This window comes from Grammomys surdaster, unplaced genomic scaffold (genome assembly GCF_004785775.1).
Source record: "Grammomys surdaster isolate TR1022 unplaced genomic scaffold, NIH_TR_1.0 63, whole genome shotgun sequence".
Lineage (NCBI taxonomy): Eukaryota > Metazoa > Chordata > Mammalia > Rodentia > Muridae > Grammomys > Grammomys surdaster.
The window spans coordinates 829,814-852,200 of record NW_021604565.1 but is presented as its reverse complement, the minus strand read 5'-3'; the positions used below and the strand labels follow the sequence as shown (position 1 = coordinate 852,200).

The 22,387-nt window shown below is 35.4% G+C and overlaps 1 protein-coding gene across 8 annotated transcripts in view; it reads left to right on the top strand.

Moving 5' to 3' along the window:
• Ralyl (RALY RNA binding protein like) overlaps positions 1 to 22,387 on the top strand; it is a 682,097-nt gene that overhangs the window by 617,099 nt on the left and 42,611 nt on the right. For all 8 annotated transcript variants that reach the window (XM_028765821.1, XM_028765793.1, XM_028765807.1 and 5 more), the window contains one exon: positions 17,406 to 17,519. In XM_028765821.1, the coding sequence (XP_028621654.1) occupies positions 17,406 to 17,519 (114 nt within the window). The remainder of the gene's footprint in view (positions 1 to 17,405; positions 17,520 to 22,387) is intronic.

Below are 22,387 nucleotides of genomic sequence, written 5' to 3'. Positions count from 1 at the left end.
CATCATGTTTTATATTAATCCTTTAAAAAAGAGAAGTATTCAGAGAATTGCATACATTTTTCCCAGAGTTCACTAGCAAAGTGGTGTACCAGCAGAAATACCACTGGCATTGGAATATGCAGTTCACCACTGAGTCTTACCCACAACTCTGCAGAACATTTATCAGCCTTCATCTTATAGCCTATGGTTTCACAGTGTGTGTATATAAACATTTTATTTTCAAATATCCCCTTGGAAGATAGCACCTCCTGATTTTATAAGTACCAATTTAGGAATATGATTGGCTTACAAATTGTCCATGTGTGACTGGTGCCATCTTATAAAACTCAACTGCTGAGTTTTCCTGTCTTACTAGTAGGATACTGAGAAAAGCAAGAGCTCTTAATAGTTGTTTTATGCCAGTCTCTTGATATTAAAATCATTCAGTTAGTTCTGTTCTCCTGCTCTCCCCCTCTCTTCCCCTCTTCTCCTCTCTCCCCCTCTCCCTCTTCTTCCTCCTGTCCCTCCTCTCCCTCTCTTTACCCTCTCTCTTTCCCCTTCTCTCCCTCTCTCCCTCTCTCCCTCTCTCCCTCTCTCCCCTCCCTCTCCCCCCCCCCTCCTCTTCCTCCTCCTCCTCCTCCTCCTCCTCCTCCTCCTCCTTCTGCCCCCCCTCCGTCTCCCAGGAGCTATCAATTGCCAATAGCTTTTTGTCTAGGAGATGAGATTTCATTCTGCATATCTATTCTAGGATTGGTCTAGTTTGGATTTGCACATATCTTCTACATGCATACACACATGTAAGTTCATATGTGTAGTTGAGACACCATTTCAATCTCTTCTGGCTCTTAAACTCTTTCTGCATGATACCTGGACCTTGAAAGGTATATACATACCATGTAGAGCTAAGAATTTTGAAATCTTTTTGTCTTCACCTTTCCCAGTTTTATGTCTCTGATTAATCAACAGCTCCTAAAAATTGTATTTTCACTGAAGAGGATTGAGAAAGACAATAAGCTATAGTTATAATGATAAATAATAGCTGATAGATTAATATTTTGTCTACTTACAAAATCAAAGTGTTAGTTTCTCCCTTAGAGTCTGTGACCTATCTTTACATAGGTTCTTCAACTAATAATGGTACAAGGTTTGAATTTCATATTGTGAAATGGGATTTAAACTCAATCAGAAAATGGTACTTACTCCCATGATGTTGTGTATATTCCACCAATGAACATGTCTTTCTGGTCAATATTATACCTCACGAGGTTCATAAACAGATAAGCTTTTCCTCTGCAATGGAGTACATAATATCTTCCACTATTAAAAACAGCCAGTAGCAATGAAGCCTCCAGATTAGTACCATCTTGATGTCTACGTGTCCTATGTCTCAAGGTAATGGCTCTCTCTCACCATCAAGTTTTGGAGGGAAACCAAGAACATTGACAATATCCTGTAAGGTTTCAGCCACTGTGGACCCTCACTAGCCAATAATACAAAGAGAATAAGTAACCCATTCCTGGTATTAAGCTTATTCATTCATTCATTCATTCATTCATTCATTCATTCTTTGGTCTCTGATGTCTAATAAACTTACCTATGTGGGTATTCAAAATGAAACATAAGATCTGGTGATTCAAAATTTATATCAGCAAATGAAAGAAAACATACAATGCTTCTTTTTTTGGTCTTGTTTGCATTATTCAGTGTGGTTGTTTCCAGCTCTACCCATTTTCTTGTATAATTAAGCCTGTTTTCTCAGAATAGTCAAGTTTTACAAACTTAAATCGCTAATTAAAATTCTGAGTGAAACGCTTATGATGTTAATATTAATATAATCTGAGTAATAATTAACTGAACTGTATATCTTTTATACCTTTAATAGGTATTTTGTATTATTTAATGATATGTCAAGAGGAAGAAATTAGTACTATAACTCAGCATTATTTCTTATTTCAAAATTTTTTATATTCCTAAGTTCTGCTGAAGAGAAAATCATATAAAGTAAAAATATATTATTGTGATAATTTTGCAAAAGTGAACACTGAAGACTGACAATCATTTTTTATGTTATTTGGCTTTAATTAATTATATCACATTTACATATACAAAACAGTGCATTGTACTCCACAATTGTACACAATAATAATGTTTTTATTTGATGTTTTATTTATTTCCATTTCAAATGCTTTCCCATTTCCTGGTTTCCCCTCCACAAAGCCCCTATCCTATCCCCCCTCACCCTGCTTCTATGAGGCTACTCTCCCTCCCATGCATTCTTCCACTCCCACCTCACTGTCCTGTCATTCCTCTATACTGGGACATTGAGCCTTCACAAGACCAGGGACCTCTCTTCCCACTGATGCCAAATAAGGCCATCCTCTGCTACATATGCAGCTGGAACCATACAAACCCCTTAAGCTCCTTCAGTTCTTTCCCTAAATCCTCCTCAGTTCAATGCCCTCAGTCCAATGGTTGGCTGCCAGCATCTGCATTTGTAGTTGTCATGCTATAGCAGAGCCTCTCAGGAGACAGCTATATCAGGCTCCTGTCAGTAAGCACTTCTTGGCATCAGCAATAGTGTCCGGGTTTGGTGTCTACATATGGGATAGAATCCCAGGTGAGACAGTCTCTGGATACCCTTTCCTTCAGTCTCTGCTCCACACTTTGTCCCCTTATTTCCTCTTCACAGGAGCAATTCTGTGTTAAAAATTTGGAGATGAGTGGGTGGCCCCATTCCCCAACAGGAGGCCTTGCCTAACCTCTGGATATGGTCTCTACAGGTTCTCCCTCCACTTTGTTGGGCATTTTAGCTAATCTCATTCACATTGGGTCCTGGGATTCTCTTATTTTCCTCACATCTGCGACTTTCAGGTAGTTAACCCCTCAGTTCTCCATCCCCCATTGCTATACATATCTGTTGAATTTCCTGACTCTCTGTATATTGTCCCTGTCTCCTTCCATACCTGATTCTGCTTCCCTTTCAATTTTCTGATTCTCTGTATATCATCCCTGTAGAATGACAACCATTTTAAACAGTTTTCTTTTTTTAAAATTTAAAGTTTCTTTCTTTTTACTGTGATTATTATTTTATTTATTTATTTATTTATTTATTTATTTATGCTATGTGAGAAGTCCTCTTTTGAACTGTAGGTTAGGGTTGTCCAAGAGATACAGAAAACATTACAAGTTATTGTTATTGATCTTGGGTGCCCTCCAGATGTGCAGAAGGTAAGTACCTATTGCTAAAGACACCATGTATTCCATTCAGTGAGCCTACAGTCCTCTGCCCTGAGGACTAGGTTTCATGTTACCAGATGGCATCATGTAAGCTTCCAAAAGAGGGAAGTAAACAACAATCCTACCAAGCTATGACATCTATGAAACACAAAGATATCCCTACGGGTGTAGCAGCATGCATTCCTTTGTGCTCTCTAATTTCACTTAAGACCTACTCAGAAAGAGGTAAATCATGACTAACAGGTACTAGCTTACTCCCTGGGGCTAGTAAAGTCGTCAATCAGTCTTGGAGGAGAACCTACAAAGACTACTTTACTAAACCATCAGAAACCTGAAATGTAATGTAGCCCTTAGCTTTCATCAAGGTAACTTCTCTTTGCTAGAACCAAGATCATTATACAGAGTTGTGAATTTTAGTACAAAATCAAAGTGTATATACAGTATAATTATAGGGATCACTGTGGAAGAGTGGAGTGAAAGAACATAGGATCTGGAGTATCAGGTAGTTTGCTGTAAGAGAGTGAGACCCACAAAGTCTCACCAAACATGACTACGCAATCCTGAGCTCAGTATGGACACCAATAGACATACTAATGTGAATGTGTGAAAGCACACAGGTCCCAACCCCATACAAAGCAGGACAAGAAGCTAAGGAATTCTGAGAAGGGAAAAATAGTCTTCCTCAGAGAAGAGTACATCAATTGGTGACCCACTACTATATATTCAGCCTTGGAAACATACATACAAATGACAGTATACAGATCTATCAAGTTGTATTTATGAATTTAGAAATATTTGTGTATATAACAGCAACTAATAAAGAGACCATGAATTATATGTATATCAACACACATATAAATACAACCTGCTGATCCCATTCACTGTTGCTACTATGTATATGTATTTAGCACTGACCATTTAATATTGTACAATTAGAGGGCTCATCCTTGGCGAAGTCTGGTTATCATTCTGTTTGTAGTTATTAACTACTAGCAGCTTTTCATCTATGGGTGATGCTTTGTGAGAGACTTCTCCATCCATATTGGTATATCTACTGACATTCTTATTGTTTACAGTTTATTTAGACAACCATTTTATTGAGATTTTGTGGGTGTAACTTTCCTGACATGACATACACAAGACACAGTATTACAGCAGATGTCCCAGTCCAATGACTCTTACAGTCATTGGACTTTCTTTTTCTTTTCTTTTTTCAAAGGCTTTCTTTTTCACAATGTTTTCTGAGCTTTATGTGTAGGGGTTGTATATTAATTGGGGGATGTAAACCCCATAGCCAGTTGCTTTCTACATTTTGAACAATTATAGATTTCTGTAACTACCTACATCTTCTGCACAAAGAAGGTTCTTTGATGAGGGGTTAGAACTGCACTTGCATGTTAGTATCAGGATAAGTATTTAGAATATGTTTAAAGATAATAATAGATTTGGAAAGTGGCAGAAGGTTGGTTCTCTCCTAGGTTCCATATATTCTCCAGCAATTAGGTAGTTAGCTGGGTTTTCAGTACTAGGTGTTAATTGCTTCCCACTGAATGGGGCTTATATCCAATTAGATGGTTAACCAAAGATGTGAGTGTCATTATTGCACCTTTGCAGACTCAAATATCATTTAAGCTCAATAGTAAATATGTCTTGATAATGTACCCTTGCACAATAGAGTGAATACAGATAGTTATTATACACACATACAATGTATGTGTGTATATATATGAAATATATATGTATGTATATGTGTGTACATGTGTGTACATGTATGTATATGTGTGTATATATATGAAATATATATTTTAACTTGGCAATATGTGAATTGCTATGTGTGAAGTATATATATATGTGTGTGTGTGTGTGTGTGTGTGTGTGTGTGTGTTTGTGTGTTTATCTTCAAAGATTTTACAAAATGAATACATGTGTTAAATCATCTCATTCTGTATTGTCAATGTATATAATTTTTCTGTATATTGGCTAAAAAAAATTAAAGGGCTTAATGAAATTAGATGTTTATGTATATTTTAGTTTCTTTTTAAATTGCTAAAACTAAAACTGTGACCAATCTGCATAGCCAGCCATCAAAGACATAGCATAAAGATTTATGATTAAAGATTATCACCATATAAATTTGATGGCATAAGATATTTCTTCTTGAGAAAAAGAATCAACTAGTCAATTTATTCAATTAATTTAAATTATAAAGTCTACCAGGATAAAAAAAGTAAACTTGATAGCCTTTAGGGAACATCAAATGATAAAAATAAGTGACAGGTTATTATAAAAGCCACAAAAGATAGACAAGAAGTTAGAGGTATCCCAGTTACATGAAAAATATTGTTATTGACTGCTTTTCTTAATAGTAAGACTTTCTGTGTTTGCTTCTTCTTGCAAAAAGCATGTAATTATGATGGAAAGAAACATCACCCAAAGATATCACTGAATATTAAACATGTTCATCTTCCCACTATCTAGGGTTAAGTATGAACATATTCAGCTTTTAAGATTATAAAAACAATGGGGGCCAGAGTACTTATAGAAAGCTGAGTAGAATAATGTTAAATTAACTTTATAAAGGTTGCTGGTTTTACAAAAATAAATTCAGACATCATTCCTACATAGAGACAATATCGAAGGAAATAAGAGGCTTGGCTGTCAAGTGTCCAGTGTCAGAGAAGACTGTGAGCAGAATGTGTGTCCCAGAGTGTACTGAATCTGTAACCTTCGATAATTCCTTCAATCCCTGCATGCATTTTCATAGTTTCTATCTATAAAATGAAAATAATACTTATTAATTTAGTAGTTCTCAAAAGGAAAATTTACCTGTGTATGCAAAATATTTGGGAACATTATGTTCCTTGATGTTATTTGCTAATTCTATTATTACTAATACTGCATATTATATCATGAAAAGCATGTGATATGAAATTGCTCTGTGTGGAATCCAGTAGTAGCTTTGACATATTTAGCTGTCTTTTGTAGTAAGAACACTTTTCTTTCCATGTCTCATATTCAAAATAAGATCTTCACTGTAGGACTAACTTCATACCTTAATAATAAAACAAATATTTCCTGCTAGCAAGGCTGGGTAAATGGATGGGTAAATAAAATTGTTATTTTAAAAACAGACTATAGGATATCACTGTACTTCATTAGCATTTAAGATGGATCTAGTCTTTTCATGGTAGAATTGTAAAACCATATGATTATAGGTCCTGCCAGTAACCCCAGAGCATGTCTGCCTCTCCTCCATTGGCTTTATAATCAGGCCAACTCTTAAGCAGAATGTTATCTACTCTACTAGACATCTCAATAATTTCTGTGAATTCTTGTTCTTCATTACTCCTATTGCCACATCAGCAGAACCCTACAATGTTGCCAATTCATGCCAAAATCAAAATTAATATCAATGGCCAAATAAGAAATCAAAATATCTGTTTCTCCCAGAGCTTTTGGCCTGTCCTTCAACTTCTCATCTTCTCCACACTTTCTGAGCTGAATTGCAATCGTTTCTCAGGATTTCTAAACTCATGTTCATATAGTCCTAATTGAAAGTGTTTCTTCATCTTCAGGAATGTTTTACTGGCACATTGTGTTATATTATAAATCTACTAATAATCATTTGTGACAGTTTCCCAGTATCCCAGGTCCAGCCTGGGTAACAGTACTCTAGCACCAAATTTAGATGTTTTAGGGCTTGAGGTCATCACTGTCCTCTAAACCCATATCAGTTGTCCATCTTTAATTTATGGGACTTAAGCCCCATTCTTCATCTTCATTATTCATGTATAAATATAATTCCTCTATTTTATAGAAATGTAGTTAATTAAATCTTTCACACATTATACTTAATTATTTGTAGAACATCCTGTCAATATTTCTGCTCTTTGTATTTTGAATTTGTTAGTCATTTGCTTTATATTTGGATATGAACCATAGCTTTGGCAATGCTGAAGCTCAAATGTTAATTACTGACTAAATCTATTCAATCAGAGAAATAAAGGAAAACCCTGTCCTTTTCTTAAAACTTTAAAAGAAATTAAACTTTTGTGTACTTTCATGTCCCCAACAACATTTGCTATTTTAATGAGATTCATATTTTCTGCTAAAATGTACAAGAGACTTTAGTCTTAGCTCAGGAGTCTAGTATTTTATGTTTATTTTGGAAATCAATAATCAAATACAATAAAAATAATTTATGTTTATTTGTAACCAATATTTGACATGAGTTTAATTAGCACATATTACAGGATAGGACTGTTTTCCACACATGAAATAGATAGGACTATGAGGAACTCATATAATAAGAAATAAGTAAACATGGTTTGTTAATAAATACAGTTATTACTTGATGGGCACACTATATTGGGAGGAATTTTCAATGTCAATTAATAGGAACTTTTTACTTATTTCTCATCATCTTATGTATTTATGTTCTTATATCTTATGATAAGTTGTTTACATACTTTTTCCACCAACTGTAAATTCCATGAGGACAGGAAGGCAGCTCACTATGGATAAAGAGAAACTCATACAGAGAAAGTCTTTGTCATCTTTTTAAACTTGGCTTCATGACTTCTGTGCTATGTAATCTTAAAAGATATTACTTATCTCATTTAGTTATAATCCACAAACTAATCTTAACAATACATGTGTCACCAATTATTTTAATAATCATGTTTTATCCATTATCATATGGAGTAAATATAATTGCTTTTAAGTATATCATGGAGAAACTCTATGTGAATGGATACACAGAATAGATAACTAATGGATAGTTATTGAACGAAATAAGGTAATTTTCCATCTTATTTTTCTCATTATAGAAACATAGAAAGAATGAGTATGTATATGTAAAGGCATAAAGTTTATGAATAAGCATGCTAATATATGTAATTTTCCTACTTAAGACATTCTTTGGAAAGGATAACAACTATTCCAAATTATTTTATCAAAGTTCTTTGAAGTTTGGCTTTTGGAATCTTTACAAGACTGGTTAATTAGCCTCTGTATATTAAATCACTTTAAAACAAATGAGTGAAAGGAAAAAGGCATACAGTTGCAGAAGCAAATGACATAAAGTCAGCGGTAAGATTCCCACAAATTTGCTTCACAGAAATTAATACTTATCACTCTTTTCAAGTAGCTAAATTGCATATTGTGACTACTTAACTAATAGTGAAAGACAGAATTAAAATAATGATTAATAATGATTAGTTAATGAATAATTTTTCACATTATTCAAAGTTACTCAACACAACAATAAAGTCTGGGACTTCAACCTGATTTCCACATATACAGATAGGTTATTTAATTTCAAGAAATCATGGCTTCAGCATTTTTTGACTTCTTATTGATGAACCAGAACACATAAAAGTCTGATAAATTAACTTATATACAAATTTATTTGAATATTCAAATATTCTATAAAAGGCTTAGGAAATAAAAACTGTTATAACTTCATATTAATTATTAGTAAGGTTTACCTGCTTACAAACATTTATAAGTTTTCTAAATGGTTGAACATCACATATGGTGCTGATGAGGCAGGGCAACAGAAATCAGTGTTTCAATCTCACTTTCTATTTTGAACAGAATTCCATGGTTCAGACAATTCATCTAATGGAAAAGTTTACTCACTGCATGATATAGGAATCAGGGTCATCTGAAAGTATCTAGTGTCTGCCAAGCATTGTATGCTTTCATTTGGGTTGTGGCATGGCAAAAGAAATTAGTATAGCTTACTAATTGGGTACTTTTTTCTTGTTGTCTTAAAACCACTAATTACATGACACCACTTGCGTGGCCTCATCTAACTCTCACTACCTCAATTTGTCTCACTACCTTTATTTGTCTCTAAATAGACTGGATCCAGAGATGATTAAAATAAATTGAACTATTTTTACCACATAAATCAAAATTGTACATATAGGGAGATAGTGTCAGCCTGCATGCTTAATTTCCTATATAGATCATATCTCATAATACAAAAAAAAAACCAATCATTACTTTTTGACTATGTCAAAATGCAATGATATTATCACAAAATAAATGCACTCTAGAGAAAACATTTGTAATAATTTATATAGTTTTACTTTTTAACAAAATTCTACAGTAATACTTTAGGAAAACTACTTCAGTTTATCTGTATGATAGAAACTGACTCCTACTTTCTCAAATATCATTCTTCCTTCCACAAAAGCTAATGTATCATATGAGCTAATACTGTTTTCACTTATCAGACTTCTGATTCAGGGCCTATAATTATACATAGAAAAATAAGTTATACTCATAATAATAAATAATCTGTACAGATGTGCTTTATTACAAAATAGTTGTGTTATAATATTTATTGAATAATTTATGCAGAGTTTTTCTTTGAAGAAGCAATTACTGATTCTCCCAAAACACCTTGTAACATATAGCATTAGGAAAGACTCGTTGTGTGTATTAACTGAGAATGCTGCCTCTCATTGTCAGTTGCCTAGCTTGTTTTCCACCTCTGACCTCTTTGTTCAATTTCATAGCCACATACTCAGCTGTTCAATTTTGACCTGTATTTGGATACCCAACCCACACAATGTCTTGGTCTAATCCAATCAGCCATCAACTCTCCCTTGGACTCTTCTCAGAGCCACAATGATCCACTGATTCTGCCCATCATCCCATAGACTCTGCAGTATGGTGCTCTGAGATGTCTAGCAGTTTCTCTATGGCACCCAAAACCAGTGTTCATCTTTGCTTCTGCTTCACTCACTGACTCCCTATTCTCTCCATCTACCTATTCATTTTCCTCCAGCCACATTCATTTCATTTCAAAAGTATCTGCCTACAGACTTTCTCCAACCTGTGTGTGTACTGTTCACTATATCAGTCTCAACCATCAGCCTTTATCTCCCTCTGATTGCTTCCTTCTTTCACTGAGATTTCTGTTGAAATACCCTGTTATTACTAAAATTTTCCCCACAACTTCATATGAAATGAAAAATCTAATGGGAAAGTCAGGCTTTTTCTAATGTCTGTCTAGTCTCTGTATATTGCCATCTTCCATGCAGGATTAGAGTTCCATAATTATAGGGAATTTCTCATTACTGGCCAGTGCTGGGTACAGCTTCTGGGCAAGAAACTTACAATGATCTATTTCCCTTAATATTTTTCTGCTGTGTATCAAACACTTAAGGTAAAACAATTGTGACCTTGACAAATAGTCATTTAAACCATCAAAAAATGGAAGTAACAATATATGAGAGAAGTTAGGTTGAGAGGAGGATGACTTGCTGAAGAATGGGATTGGAGATGAGGATACATTTAATGTTGGCAACTTAGAACTGACTATTTCAGAAGTGTATGATGTATTCCTGGTCTAACTGATGAGTCTGAGACTTCATGACACATTTACGAAATGGCCAGGGTTTGTGAATACAGCTTTAAATTATTATAAAGAACAGCAGAAGCTGGAGCAGGGTAGATGCTCTGGAAATAAGTAGAACAGAAATAATTTTCACAGATTTGTAAATTTTTGATGAAAATTTCATAATCTTCAGTAGTTACATCTAATTGTCAATAAGTTAATGAAATAATTTTACCACAATTTTCTAACAGTAAGTTGACTGAAAATATTAAGTATTTTCAGAAAAACATTCCATACTCTCACTGTTTCATACTTTATTAAAAAGGATGCTATATTCTATCCAATGTATCTTCAAATATGAGGATTATTAGTTAAAGGAATTAGGAAAATATTAAAAGGGTTAGTTGCCAAAGCCATGCTTTTCTGTCTTTTTCTTTCATCATAACATTTTGAAAAGACATGGCTACAGTTATATGATACTTACATTTTGGACAGCTTGGCTCCTTACTCTCTCCTTCTTTGTCAGTTCACAAGATTTTTGTTTTATAATTATTTTTGCCTGTCACATACATAAAGGTTAAGAAATAACATGTATTATCCTTGTTAGAACTAGCATGAAATCACAATATCTACATATATGTATACTGAAATTTTTCTAGTATTTATTGTTTACTGTGTCCAGACTCAGTTCTATTGTTAATCTGATATCAGAAAAGAAAGAATTGAAGGCACTCTTTCCACACAAGTTTAGTTCTAGAGCGTAAGCAAGTGTACAATTGTCAATTGACCCCGTGACCCACAGCTGCCCCAAATTCTACCTATACATTTTCAGAATCCCATTTATTATGACAAGACACAAATATTTCTTTGGAAATTTGCTTAGTTTAACATCTCCTTTTAAATCATTACAATTATTTTAAAATAAAAGATGGCTGATTCAATCCCTAAGCCTCAGAGCAGGAGCTCGCTAATCAATAAAGGCTAAGGGGAGACTATCAAAACACACAGAATGGGGTGTTGAATATCCCAAGTGCCTAATCAAGAGGTATTCACTCAAGAAACTTATCATTTACTGTAGAATTCAGAGATGCAAAAGTAAAGTCAGTAATCAGTGAATGTGTAGCAGTAAATGTGAGACACCATTAAAGAGATTACAGGTGAGAAACTCACTCTTCAGTGGATTTGTAAAAGAGGAATTCATATGCAAACAAGTCTAAATCCATAAAATGTTGGATAGATCTTAGAGATACATTTGGGAGACAGAAAAATCTTTGATTAGAGAAACATGTTTGCACAATAGTACAATATAATAATAACATGAATCGTAATAAGTCCTTTTACCACTTACAGGTCCTATTGATGCTCTGAGCATGGTACTAAGAAGTTTATGTAAAATCAGGTAAAAAGTAAAGAGAGAGAGAGAGAAGTTAGAGCAAAAGAGGCACAGAGGTGCCCCTGTGAGAACTTCTCTTTAGGAATGGGTCATGAGAGCACAAGTCCAGAAAAATCTGGATGCAGACGTTGACTCTGATGGAGAGAAGTAGACAATGGACTGCAGCTCAGTGCACAGGCATGGATAGACCTTCCACATACAGCATTAAGATGAGGAATTGACTTCCATAACTGTGGGAAAGGCAGAAAGCACTGTTATTCTAGCCTGCTCTTGGGACCCTTGTTACCACTTCATGCTTTCAGGCCAGGAGGAGCCAGTCAGTCTGTCTACACATGGTTAGAGACTCAGTTCATTACTACATGGAGGTGTAACGGCCTTTCCTTTGTAACAGCCAGTTCTGCTACTTTGTAATGGGCCATTCTGCTGTTCCCGTCCACAGGTCAGGGTCTAGCAAGAGAGGGAGTGGGGATAGAGGAGCGAAGACGCAAAAGATGGATACAAGACAGAGTCTGGTCAAGTCTCCTCAAGTCTCTTCTTTATTCTCCTTTTTTATTCTCCTTCATAGGAAGGAAATCCTGGGTATTTATGCCCTTTACCACATGCCTTGCCCTCGTGAACAAGCTCAACTGAAGGCGCTATGTCACGTGCCTTGTAGCCATGGATACCAGGTGCACCTTGAAGCTGGGGGCACTAAACAGTGTAACAAGATGTTTATCAGAGTGTGCTCAGCTGGTGTGAGCTGTTGAAAACAAGTATCTTGTCAGGGTATATGGTTCGAGATAGCTGTAAAGATGATAGCTGCTTTCAGCTAAGAGTTGGCTCACAACATGGTGGGGCCTGGAAGAACTGACAGAAGGAAATGTGTACCTTTATAAATGTCAGTGATGTCAATTAGACTGAAATATTAATACAATCCTTTTCTGGGCTTACAAAACACTGGTGTTAAGTCTAATCCTCAAAGCTTGGTTCCCTGACTTATAAGTTATATAAGTTGGTTCCAAAGTTATAGGTTTGTACCATGTAAACCCAATATCTAGGTGCATTCTAATGTAGGATTAATAATGTTAGATGTTGGTGACTTATCAATTTATGTTTTCTAGCATGATTAACTGAAATTAATCACTTAGAGCTAAGGATTAACTTATTTTCTTAGATACATTCTATTACTTTCTAGCAGTTTGATTTTTATCATTGCAACCTTTTATCAGATTAAATATTTTCTATTACATTTGATAGATTTTAGTAAAACTTCATGATAAGACTCCACCAAAAGAAGTGAGTATCATTCTTCAAAGTAGAATCAATTTTTCATAGTGCTAGGTGATTTTTTCAAATTTAGCTGCAATTTAACAATGGTACTTTGATGTCTGAAATAATTTACATCCAGAGGGAGTCACTGTTAAAAGTGCATTCTCCTCATAGTTGAGCAGTTCTACCATGGAATTGCAGGAGACTCTTGTTTCATGCAGTTTTTAGTCTTACAAAGTACTTTGCACTAGAGAAAAATAATTCACTTTAAAATTCTAATTTAATAAGGAGGAAGTATTTCATTTTTATGTTTTGGACTGGGAAAAATCTTTTTTCTATCATTTGAGACCTACTATATTATGTATAGTATAATACTTCATATATTAGAATTGACAAATATATAAAGTTAAAAGTTAGCACTAATGTATTTAGAGTTTCTTCAGAATATCTAAGCTATGGTGAATATAAAATTGAAGTAAAAATGACAAAAAAAAAAAAAGATGTGTATAGCCAAGGTAGGCAGCACAGGTCTATACTGAAGCTGTGGTAGTACCCAAAGCCTTCCTAATGAAACTCAGGGACTATTAAGTCTATTGGACTTTAGAATCTCTGTTGTGGACCCCTGACAAAACCATGTGTGGTTTCAGATCATTAAAATATGAACAATATACTGAATTTGTCAATATAAGTTATCATACTATATATCCTTAACTTTTGTGTAACTTCATTATTAAACTTGTTTGCTAACCTTTCTGTGTATCCTGGTCATTCTCTATCCTGTCTTCTCTTCCTCTCACCCCCATTAAGCTCTGCCCCTTCCTTTGACTCATTTCACAGTCATGGCCTTTGGCTTTATTCTACAAGCCATTATATATAACCAGGGAGATCTGTGTAACATGAGCTTATTGTTGGAAAATTACCAATGGCTACAGAACTGAGGATAATGACTGCCACTTCCAGTAGTCCATAATCCAACAAGCAGGAATATGGCCCAGTGAGTCCTTCCCAATCTCTCATTGGTTGTTGACAGGCTCAGTCTTATGTAGGCTCAATGCAGGCAGTACACAGCCACTGTGAGATCTTTATTATTCAAGCTGTGTCATACCCAGTAGATGACATTCCCTGGCCCTTTTCCCCATATATAGATAATTATCATTTAAATATGATATCGTCCTTTTGTTTCTTTCTTTGCTTTTTATTCATTCTTCTTTCATATATTACATTCCTACCACATTTTACTCTCCATCTTCTCATCCCAATCCTTTCCTCTACCCCAGATCTCCTTTTCCTTTCCCTTCAGAAAAGAGCAGATCTCCAGAGACACCAACCAAAGATGGCATATCAAGTTATAGTAAGACTAGGCACCTTGTATTCAGGCTAGATAAGGTAACCCAGTAGAAGGAAAAGTGTCCTAAAGGCAATCAAAAAATTCAGAGACCCCCTGTTCCTGTTGGCAGGAGCCCTATAAGAACACCAAGCTACATAACCATAAAACATATGTAGAGCCACACAGACTCCCTGTCAGTTTTTGTTAGCTTCTATAGCCCTGATTAAGTTGATTCTGTGGACCATGTTTGTGTGGTATCTTTGATCTTGATGGCTCCTACAATCCTTCTTCCTCTTCTCGACAGGAGTTCCAGATTTCAGCCTAGTGTTTGTTTGTGGGTTTCTGCATTTGGTCCTATCATGTGCTTTATGAAACCTCTCTAGTAATGACAATGCTACTCTCTGGTCTATGAGTATAGCTAAATGTCAGTAGGAATCATTTTCATGGCTTTATTTATTTATTTATTTATTTATTTATTTATTTTTGCCAGTTGTGTTTGGTTCTATCCTAGCGCACTGGGCTATCCAGCCTCTATTTCCTGACCCGCCAATGTCAGGGGTGGGATCCCTTTTGTGGCATGGATCTCAACCTGGACCATTTATTGGTTGAGTACTCCCACAATTTCTGTGTCACCATTACCTCAGCCCACTTACAGGGAAAACAAATTGTAGGTCAGAGGTTTCATGGCTGGGTTGATATCTCAATGCCTCCACTGCAAACCTTGCCTGCTGACAGAAGCTTCCTAGCTCAGGCTCCATGTCCTCCACTACTAGGAGTCTTTACTAGGGTCACTTTAATGGATTCCTGGGAGTTTTCATTGCAGAGGGTTTCTATCTTGTCCCAGAATCACTCTGTCTTAGTTAGGATTTTGTTACTATGAACAGACACCATGACCAAGTGCAACATTTAATTGGGTCTGGCTTACAGGTTCAAAGGTTCAGTCCATTATCATCAAGGCAGGAGCATGGTAGCATCTAGGCAGCCATGGTACAGGAGGAGCTGAGAGTTCTACATCTTCATTTCAAGGCCACTAGAGGAAGACTTGCTTACAGGAAACTAGGGCAAGGGTATTAAAGCCCACACCCACAATAACACATCTACTTCAACAAGGCCAGACCTTTTAATAGTTCCATTCCCCGGTCCAAGCACATACAGACCATCACATACTCCCAGTTCCCATTGTCTCTCCCAGTACCCTTTTCTTCCACCCTCAATCTGAACCCTTTTCCCAGCCCCAGCTGCTCCCAGTCCACCCACAAAATCTGGTCTATTTTCCCGTCCCAGAGAGATCTATGCATGTATACACACACACACACACACACACACACACACACACACACACATGCATGAGCACACGTGTGTGTAAGCATATAGACTGCCCTTGCAACATTGAGCCCTCCTTCCCTCCTAGTTACTTAGCCTCCCTGGATCTATGTATTTAAACATGATTATCCATTACTTTACAACTAATGTTCATTTGTAAGTGAACACATACAATGTTTGTCTTTCCACGTCTGAGTTTCTTTGGTCACAATGATTATTTTTTCTACTTACATCCTTGCAAATTTCATGTTTTTATTTTTTTAACATCTTAGTAAGACCCCATTGTGAAAATGTATTACATTTTTTTTTTAATTTTTTTATGTATTACATTTTTAAATCCATTCTTTGGATTAAGGACATCTAACTTGTTTTGAGTCTCTGGCTATGATAAACAAAGCTTATATGAACATAGTTGAATAAGTGCCCTTGTGGTAGAATGGAACATCTTTTCAACATATGCCCAGAAGTTTCCTTAGGCCCCTTAAAAATAAATAGTTAATTTAATTGGCAACAAGCTATTAAGATAGATTGTCTCTCTTATCTGATTTTTAATCTTTTTTTTTTTAATTGCTGGGGACTCAACCTGGAGCCATTTCCTTACAAGTCAAGCACTCAACTACTGGATTAAATTTCAACTCATGTTTGTTGTCTTTTGAAATGTTTCTTTAAAAATGAAAAATTGCCATTCATAACAGGCCCTATCTTGTCTGTAGAAGCCAAATCAAATACTAAAAAGTTAGAATTGGAACAAATTGTCTTACATATATCAGTAAGGTTGTATAGGATGTCACATGTCTGTAATTCCTGCAGTCAGGAGACTGAAGCAGAAGGAAGGTGCATTCAAGGACAGTTTGAGAACAGATTTGATATCTTATCTCAAAACATATATGTAAATAAACCACAAGTTAAATTCAGGTAAAAATCATCCGGAGGACAGCCTGTGTGCTTGCCTTCGACCAACCCCATGGCTTAAGAATAAGTATGTACAGTCTGTCACTTTATTTTAAGAAAGGGCTCAGGAAGTCTCTAATGACAAATGTGATACTTTTATTTTGATCATTACTCAAAGATCTGACTTAAAAATATTACTCATGTCTAGCCGTTAGTAGTGGTTGATGGAGAAGTGCACTGTCTCAATATCAAAGCATACAAAGTATGTATTTCACAACATGGTTATTCAAAGCAGTACACAAACATCACTAATCCTTAAGCCGAGAGAGGTTTACGTTGAAGTTTTTAAGAAGGCATATTCTCTTACTTGCCTGAGGAAGTCAAGACCCAGTACTATTCTGTTGAAAATGTTCTCAGATTCTTTATCCTTTCATGTGACCTTCAGTTAGAACATTGAGTATCAGATTCTCATGTCACTGAGAATCCTTGTTTCTAATTAGAAAGCCATGCACTATTTCAGGATGACTAGCTGTGACAGGAAGCTGATGATTCACTGGAAATCCTATAAGACAATCTTAAGAAGCACTGTGACTTGAATTGTGTTCTAAGTGATCCATTTGATGTCTTGTTTTCTTTCCACTTTTCCCTTCCAGTGAAATCAGATGAGTTACAGACAATCAAGAAAGAATTAACCCAGATCAAAACTAAAATTGACTCCTTGCTAGGGCGCCTGGAGAAGATTGAGAAGCAGCAAAAGGCAGAAGCAGGTAAGTGGGAAGAAATTAACCCAAAACCATTAATCATAGAATGTAGGCTAGAGCGACACCAGCTAAGTCACCAAGTTAACACAAAGCCACAAACAACGCTTGTAAGCCAAGAATTACATTGATGGAATCCACTCATTTTGGAACACATGAACCAATATTTCTAAGATAGAATTCTTGAAAGAATTGTATTTTAATGAAACAAACAATAATATTTTAATTACAGTTGAAGCTTTCAATCGTAGCATTAAGTGATTTGTAAATAAAATAAAGGTGAGTAGTGGATAGTGTGGTCAGGAGAAGATATCATTCACATTATATTAAATTTAATCACAGTATAATACTAAAAAAAATGTAAAGGCCATTATTATAAACCCAATTTCACCCTGTGAAACATCCTTACCCGATTTCTGAAACCTGGAAGCCTGCAGTATGTCCCTGACAACCACAGGCCAAATTAGTGATTATTGCTTTACCAGTCAGCAGGCTCCTTTTGAATTCTGAGCATAGCTTTCAGCCACAGTCTAACATAGTTTTTACACTTTTTTTGTACATCGTTTTAAGATCATAAAAATGAGGTTTGGGATGAAGTCAGAGCTGTTCTGTATTTTGACACTTGTGATTTTTCAAGTCTTGTATGTGTTTCTCTCAATCCTTGCAATTTCTCCAAGGATTGTGTTAATAACCTTACGTGTCTGTGTGTGTGTGTGTGTGTGTGTGTGTGTGTGTGTGTGTGTGTGTGTGGTATTGAGATTTATATGGGACATAACTTTCTAGAAATTTCACTTTTTAAAAATCAAATAAATGAGCAATACAATTTTGAAAAGGTTTTTTTGTTTGTTTTTTGTTTTTGTTTTTTGTTTTTTTTGTTTTTTTAAATCTAAGCTCCTTTCACCAAATGCAAAGGTTCACTAGCATAAATCAATTTGCAATTTCCCTGGGTCTTAGGTCCAGGTGTCAGGTTTCCCTCACAGCTGCTTTCTGGCTTCCCTGAAATGGGGCTACTTGGTTACTTTTAGGTAATGAGAGCATTTGGGGACTAGAGGTGTAGCTGAGGCTTCTGGCTGGAACTGGTTCTTAACTTAAAGTAAGCAGGAGCCTTCCTGCCTGTTGACTCTTGACAGGAACTGGAGCCTACTTCCTGGCTGAGCTATGGAACATTTCTAGTCTAAAGCATATCAGAATAAGGTAATTCAACCAATATTTAAAAATATCTCATTAAAAATAACAGAAGTCAGTAACTCTCTCCAGCCTGTTAATATGAAAGAGTCATAATAGATTAAACTGAACAATTTTCACTGAAATTTTCTATAGAACATACTTTATACTGAGAAAAAGTTATGGTTGCCTACACTTTTCAGTAAAGGTATTTAGAGTTGTAAAAAGTTTTGATTCATTGTCTACGACCATAATCTAAAGTGTCACTGTAACTGAAGTACCCTGTGATGTTGCCTAAGTCAATATTTCCCTTTGAGAAACTTCTGTAGAATTCATTATTATGTAAAACAACCCTTACAGCAGAAGACTTTGATAACCAATTTGCACTTCAGTCTAAAGGATTATAGAGAACTCATTTAAATATAAATCACCTCAAAGAGAAAAATGTGATCCTTATTCCAGCATATTATACCTTCCAATTTCCTGCATGAATCAGACCTGCCACAGATCATGCTGGAAGATCATCTATAAACGTGAACACTCTAATTCAAGCCCTGATTTTCCTTTTATAAAAGCTGTCATCTTGCCTTTGCTCATCTTTAAACTTTTTCCAGTCATGAGACTGTTTCTTTCAAAATGACAAGTCTTGTCCTTGCTGTTAGCATCTCTCTTCCTTTTACATGCTATGAGGAAAATGAAGGTACTTAATTTGTATCTTCATTGTCCTTGTTATTGTCTTCTGAATAACATCTATATATAGAGATAATACAATCATCCTTTTCATTTCCTGTATTTTCTCAGTGGCAAGAAATCAGAGTTATATGGAAAGAGTTAGCATTGTTTTATGGAAAGAAGAATGAAATGCATTAAAATTCATTAAAAGGTTTCCAAAGCTTTCTTACTAAATCCAGGGGCACTAATTTTAATGTTTAATTAGTTGAAAGCTAATTACTGTTTGGCTAGCATTTATTCTTCATGACTCTTTATACATCTCATCTCCTACTTGATATTAGCTATGTAATAAGTAATGTTTCCAGCATAAATAGAGTGGGAGCAAGGAAACAAATGACTAGGAAGAAAATGCCACAGTATGTGGAGTGTGCCCTGAGCCCCACATGGGGTAAGTTTTGAGTGAACTTCATGGGGTTTGTTTCCCCACTGACTTCAAAGCAAATTCTTAAACGTGCAAACAAAATTGCTACAAAACACAGTCATCTTATAATGAACTGTCTACACCATAAGTAAGAGATATCTGTGTCTCTTTATTTTGACATTATAATCTTTCTTTGTATAAGGTCATATTTTCTTTATCCACTTTACACAGTGTAGTGTCATTTACTATTACCAGGTATGTAGCAAGGTTTGAGAACTTTTAAACTATAGGAATCAACAATGTCCTTCAGTACATAGCCAAACACTTAAAAATTGTGGTTACTATAATTCCACCATGCATATATTGTTTTTCTACTGAATAAAACAACGTTTAAAGAATTCCATGAGCAAAGATTATGGAAAACAACAATCAGCACTTTATATCAGCTTAGCCTATAACTAGATCTCATTCCTAGATGATTCTTTATAAGGAACCAAATGTAAATTATTCTACACACACACACACACAGACACACACACACATAGAGAGAGAGAGAGAGAGAGAGAGAGAGAGAGAGAGAGAGAGACAGAGAGAGAGAGACAGAGACAGAGAGACAGAGAGACAGAGAGTCAGAGACAAAGACAGAGAGATAAAGAGAGACAGAGACAGAAACAGAGATAGGACACATGCCTTGTATGTACTAGTGAAAGATTTTACAACCTAATACTTATTTGTAATACCCAAACTACTAAGAATAAGGATGAATAAAAGGTACTTCAGATATGCAAGGTACCATAATACTTAGATCCAAATTACATGTTAAAATAGACATTGAAATTAGAGATATGAACATTTAATGACGTATTTAAACATTCAGCAATTTACAAATGTCCAACACAAAAGTCATTAAGGTTCCACCTGAGGCAAGAGGAGCTAAATATCGTCTGGAGCAAATGAAATAAAATATAGGAAGGCTAAAGGAAAAATATTCTTTAGAGATAGTTGGAAGATTCTGATTGGCTAGGTGTTTTAGGTTTTAGCTTTTTTCTTCCTTTCTTTTTTTTTCTTTTGGTATACCATATCTACTCTAAGTTGGGTTTCAGTATCTTGCAGAGAAAAGCAGGGTAGGTACCTCTGTAAGCTTATATCTCCGTACTTGATTTGCTACAGCATTTCCTCATACAGTACTGGGAAAATGTACTTCAGTACAAAGACAGAGGACAGAAATGAGGAAAATACAGCTTTCCTAAAGCAGGAACCTGGTGACAAATTGGGGAAAAGGAATCCTTGAGATGGCTATAAAGGAGATCCTAAGAGAAAAGCTGGTCATGAGAATGCAGAAACACAAGCCAGATCAAAGACATGAGCCAGACCAGGGTGACAAGCCACAGAAATCAGCCAGACTAATCACGTTGACTCTCAGGAGAGGAGACACTTAAAGAAGTTGAGAAAATAACACATGGTGAAGATAAATTTGCATATCTGTGTGGGGAAGGGATAAGTTTATATAAATCCTTAGAGTGGTCCCTTGAAGCTAACTTACTGAAAAGCTAAGGCATTTTTAATTATAAGTAAAAAAAAAAAAGAAATAGTCTTTTTAATGTAAGTTCAAGATAATATTTAGTGTATATTCATAGCTTAGTGGCTCAAACATTTACAAGCTTAAAGTAAAATTGAAAATTGAATTGATCTAATTTAGCTTATGATACTACTTTCTAGAGAGATGGAGAGTAAGTAAAAATTATTTGACCAATAAATTTCTATGAGATTTTGAAAATTATTTCAACAGATAATTCATCAACGGTTAAAAGGGAGTGTAGTTATAAGCAGGGGTTGCCATATTAGGATCAGCTAGGGGAGAAAAACATCTTTAAAGAGCTGGAAATGGTTGACAGACAGTAGCTATTCTTCATAACAGGACTTACTAATATTGGACTATAAGACCTGCATGTTTGTAAAAAAACTAACTTTAAGGAAGGCTGTCAAGAATCTTCTACAGTAGCCTCAGATATACAGAAAAGCATCCATACACTGACCACAAGGAATTTGGAAGACTCTTTTCAAGACTATTGCAATCTGAGTTGGGCACAGAACTCATCTGGTTAAAGATCAGGGTTGAAGATGGATGAATGTTACTCAAACTGCTTGAGCTATGCTAGAAGGTGTTGCCAGTACCTGGCCAATGTCATTAGGTGAATTGTGATTGATACTTGTCTTTAGCAGAATAGAGTTCTTTTCTCCAAATAGACTGAGAGATGGAGTCTATCCATCCACAGGATGATGACCTGTTGGAGGGCCGGGTCCTAGATATGGAAAACATTCATAGGTGGACAATATACATATCTCAAGCAGACAAAGGAATAAGAAATAATCGAATATTTTCAAAGTGAAGATTTTGAAAGGGAGTCTTGCCTGAGGTCAGCAAGAAGTCTATATAAGTTTTGATAAACACAGAGAAACATGAATAATTTCTTGGTGAGAACTGTTATGTTTTTATATTCATTTAGATCTCATTTTCTTCTGTGTCCTGTCTGTGTCACATCACTACACTGTAAGTCTTGTCAACTCCATTCACAAATTTGAGCATCATCTTCTATTATTCCAAAAGCTAGTGTTTCCC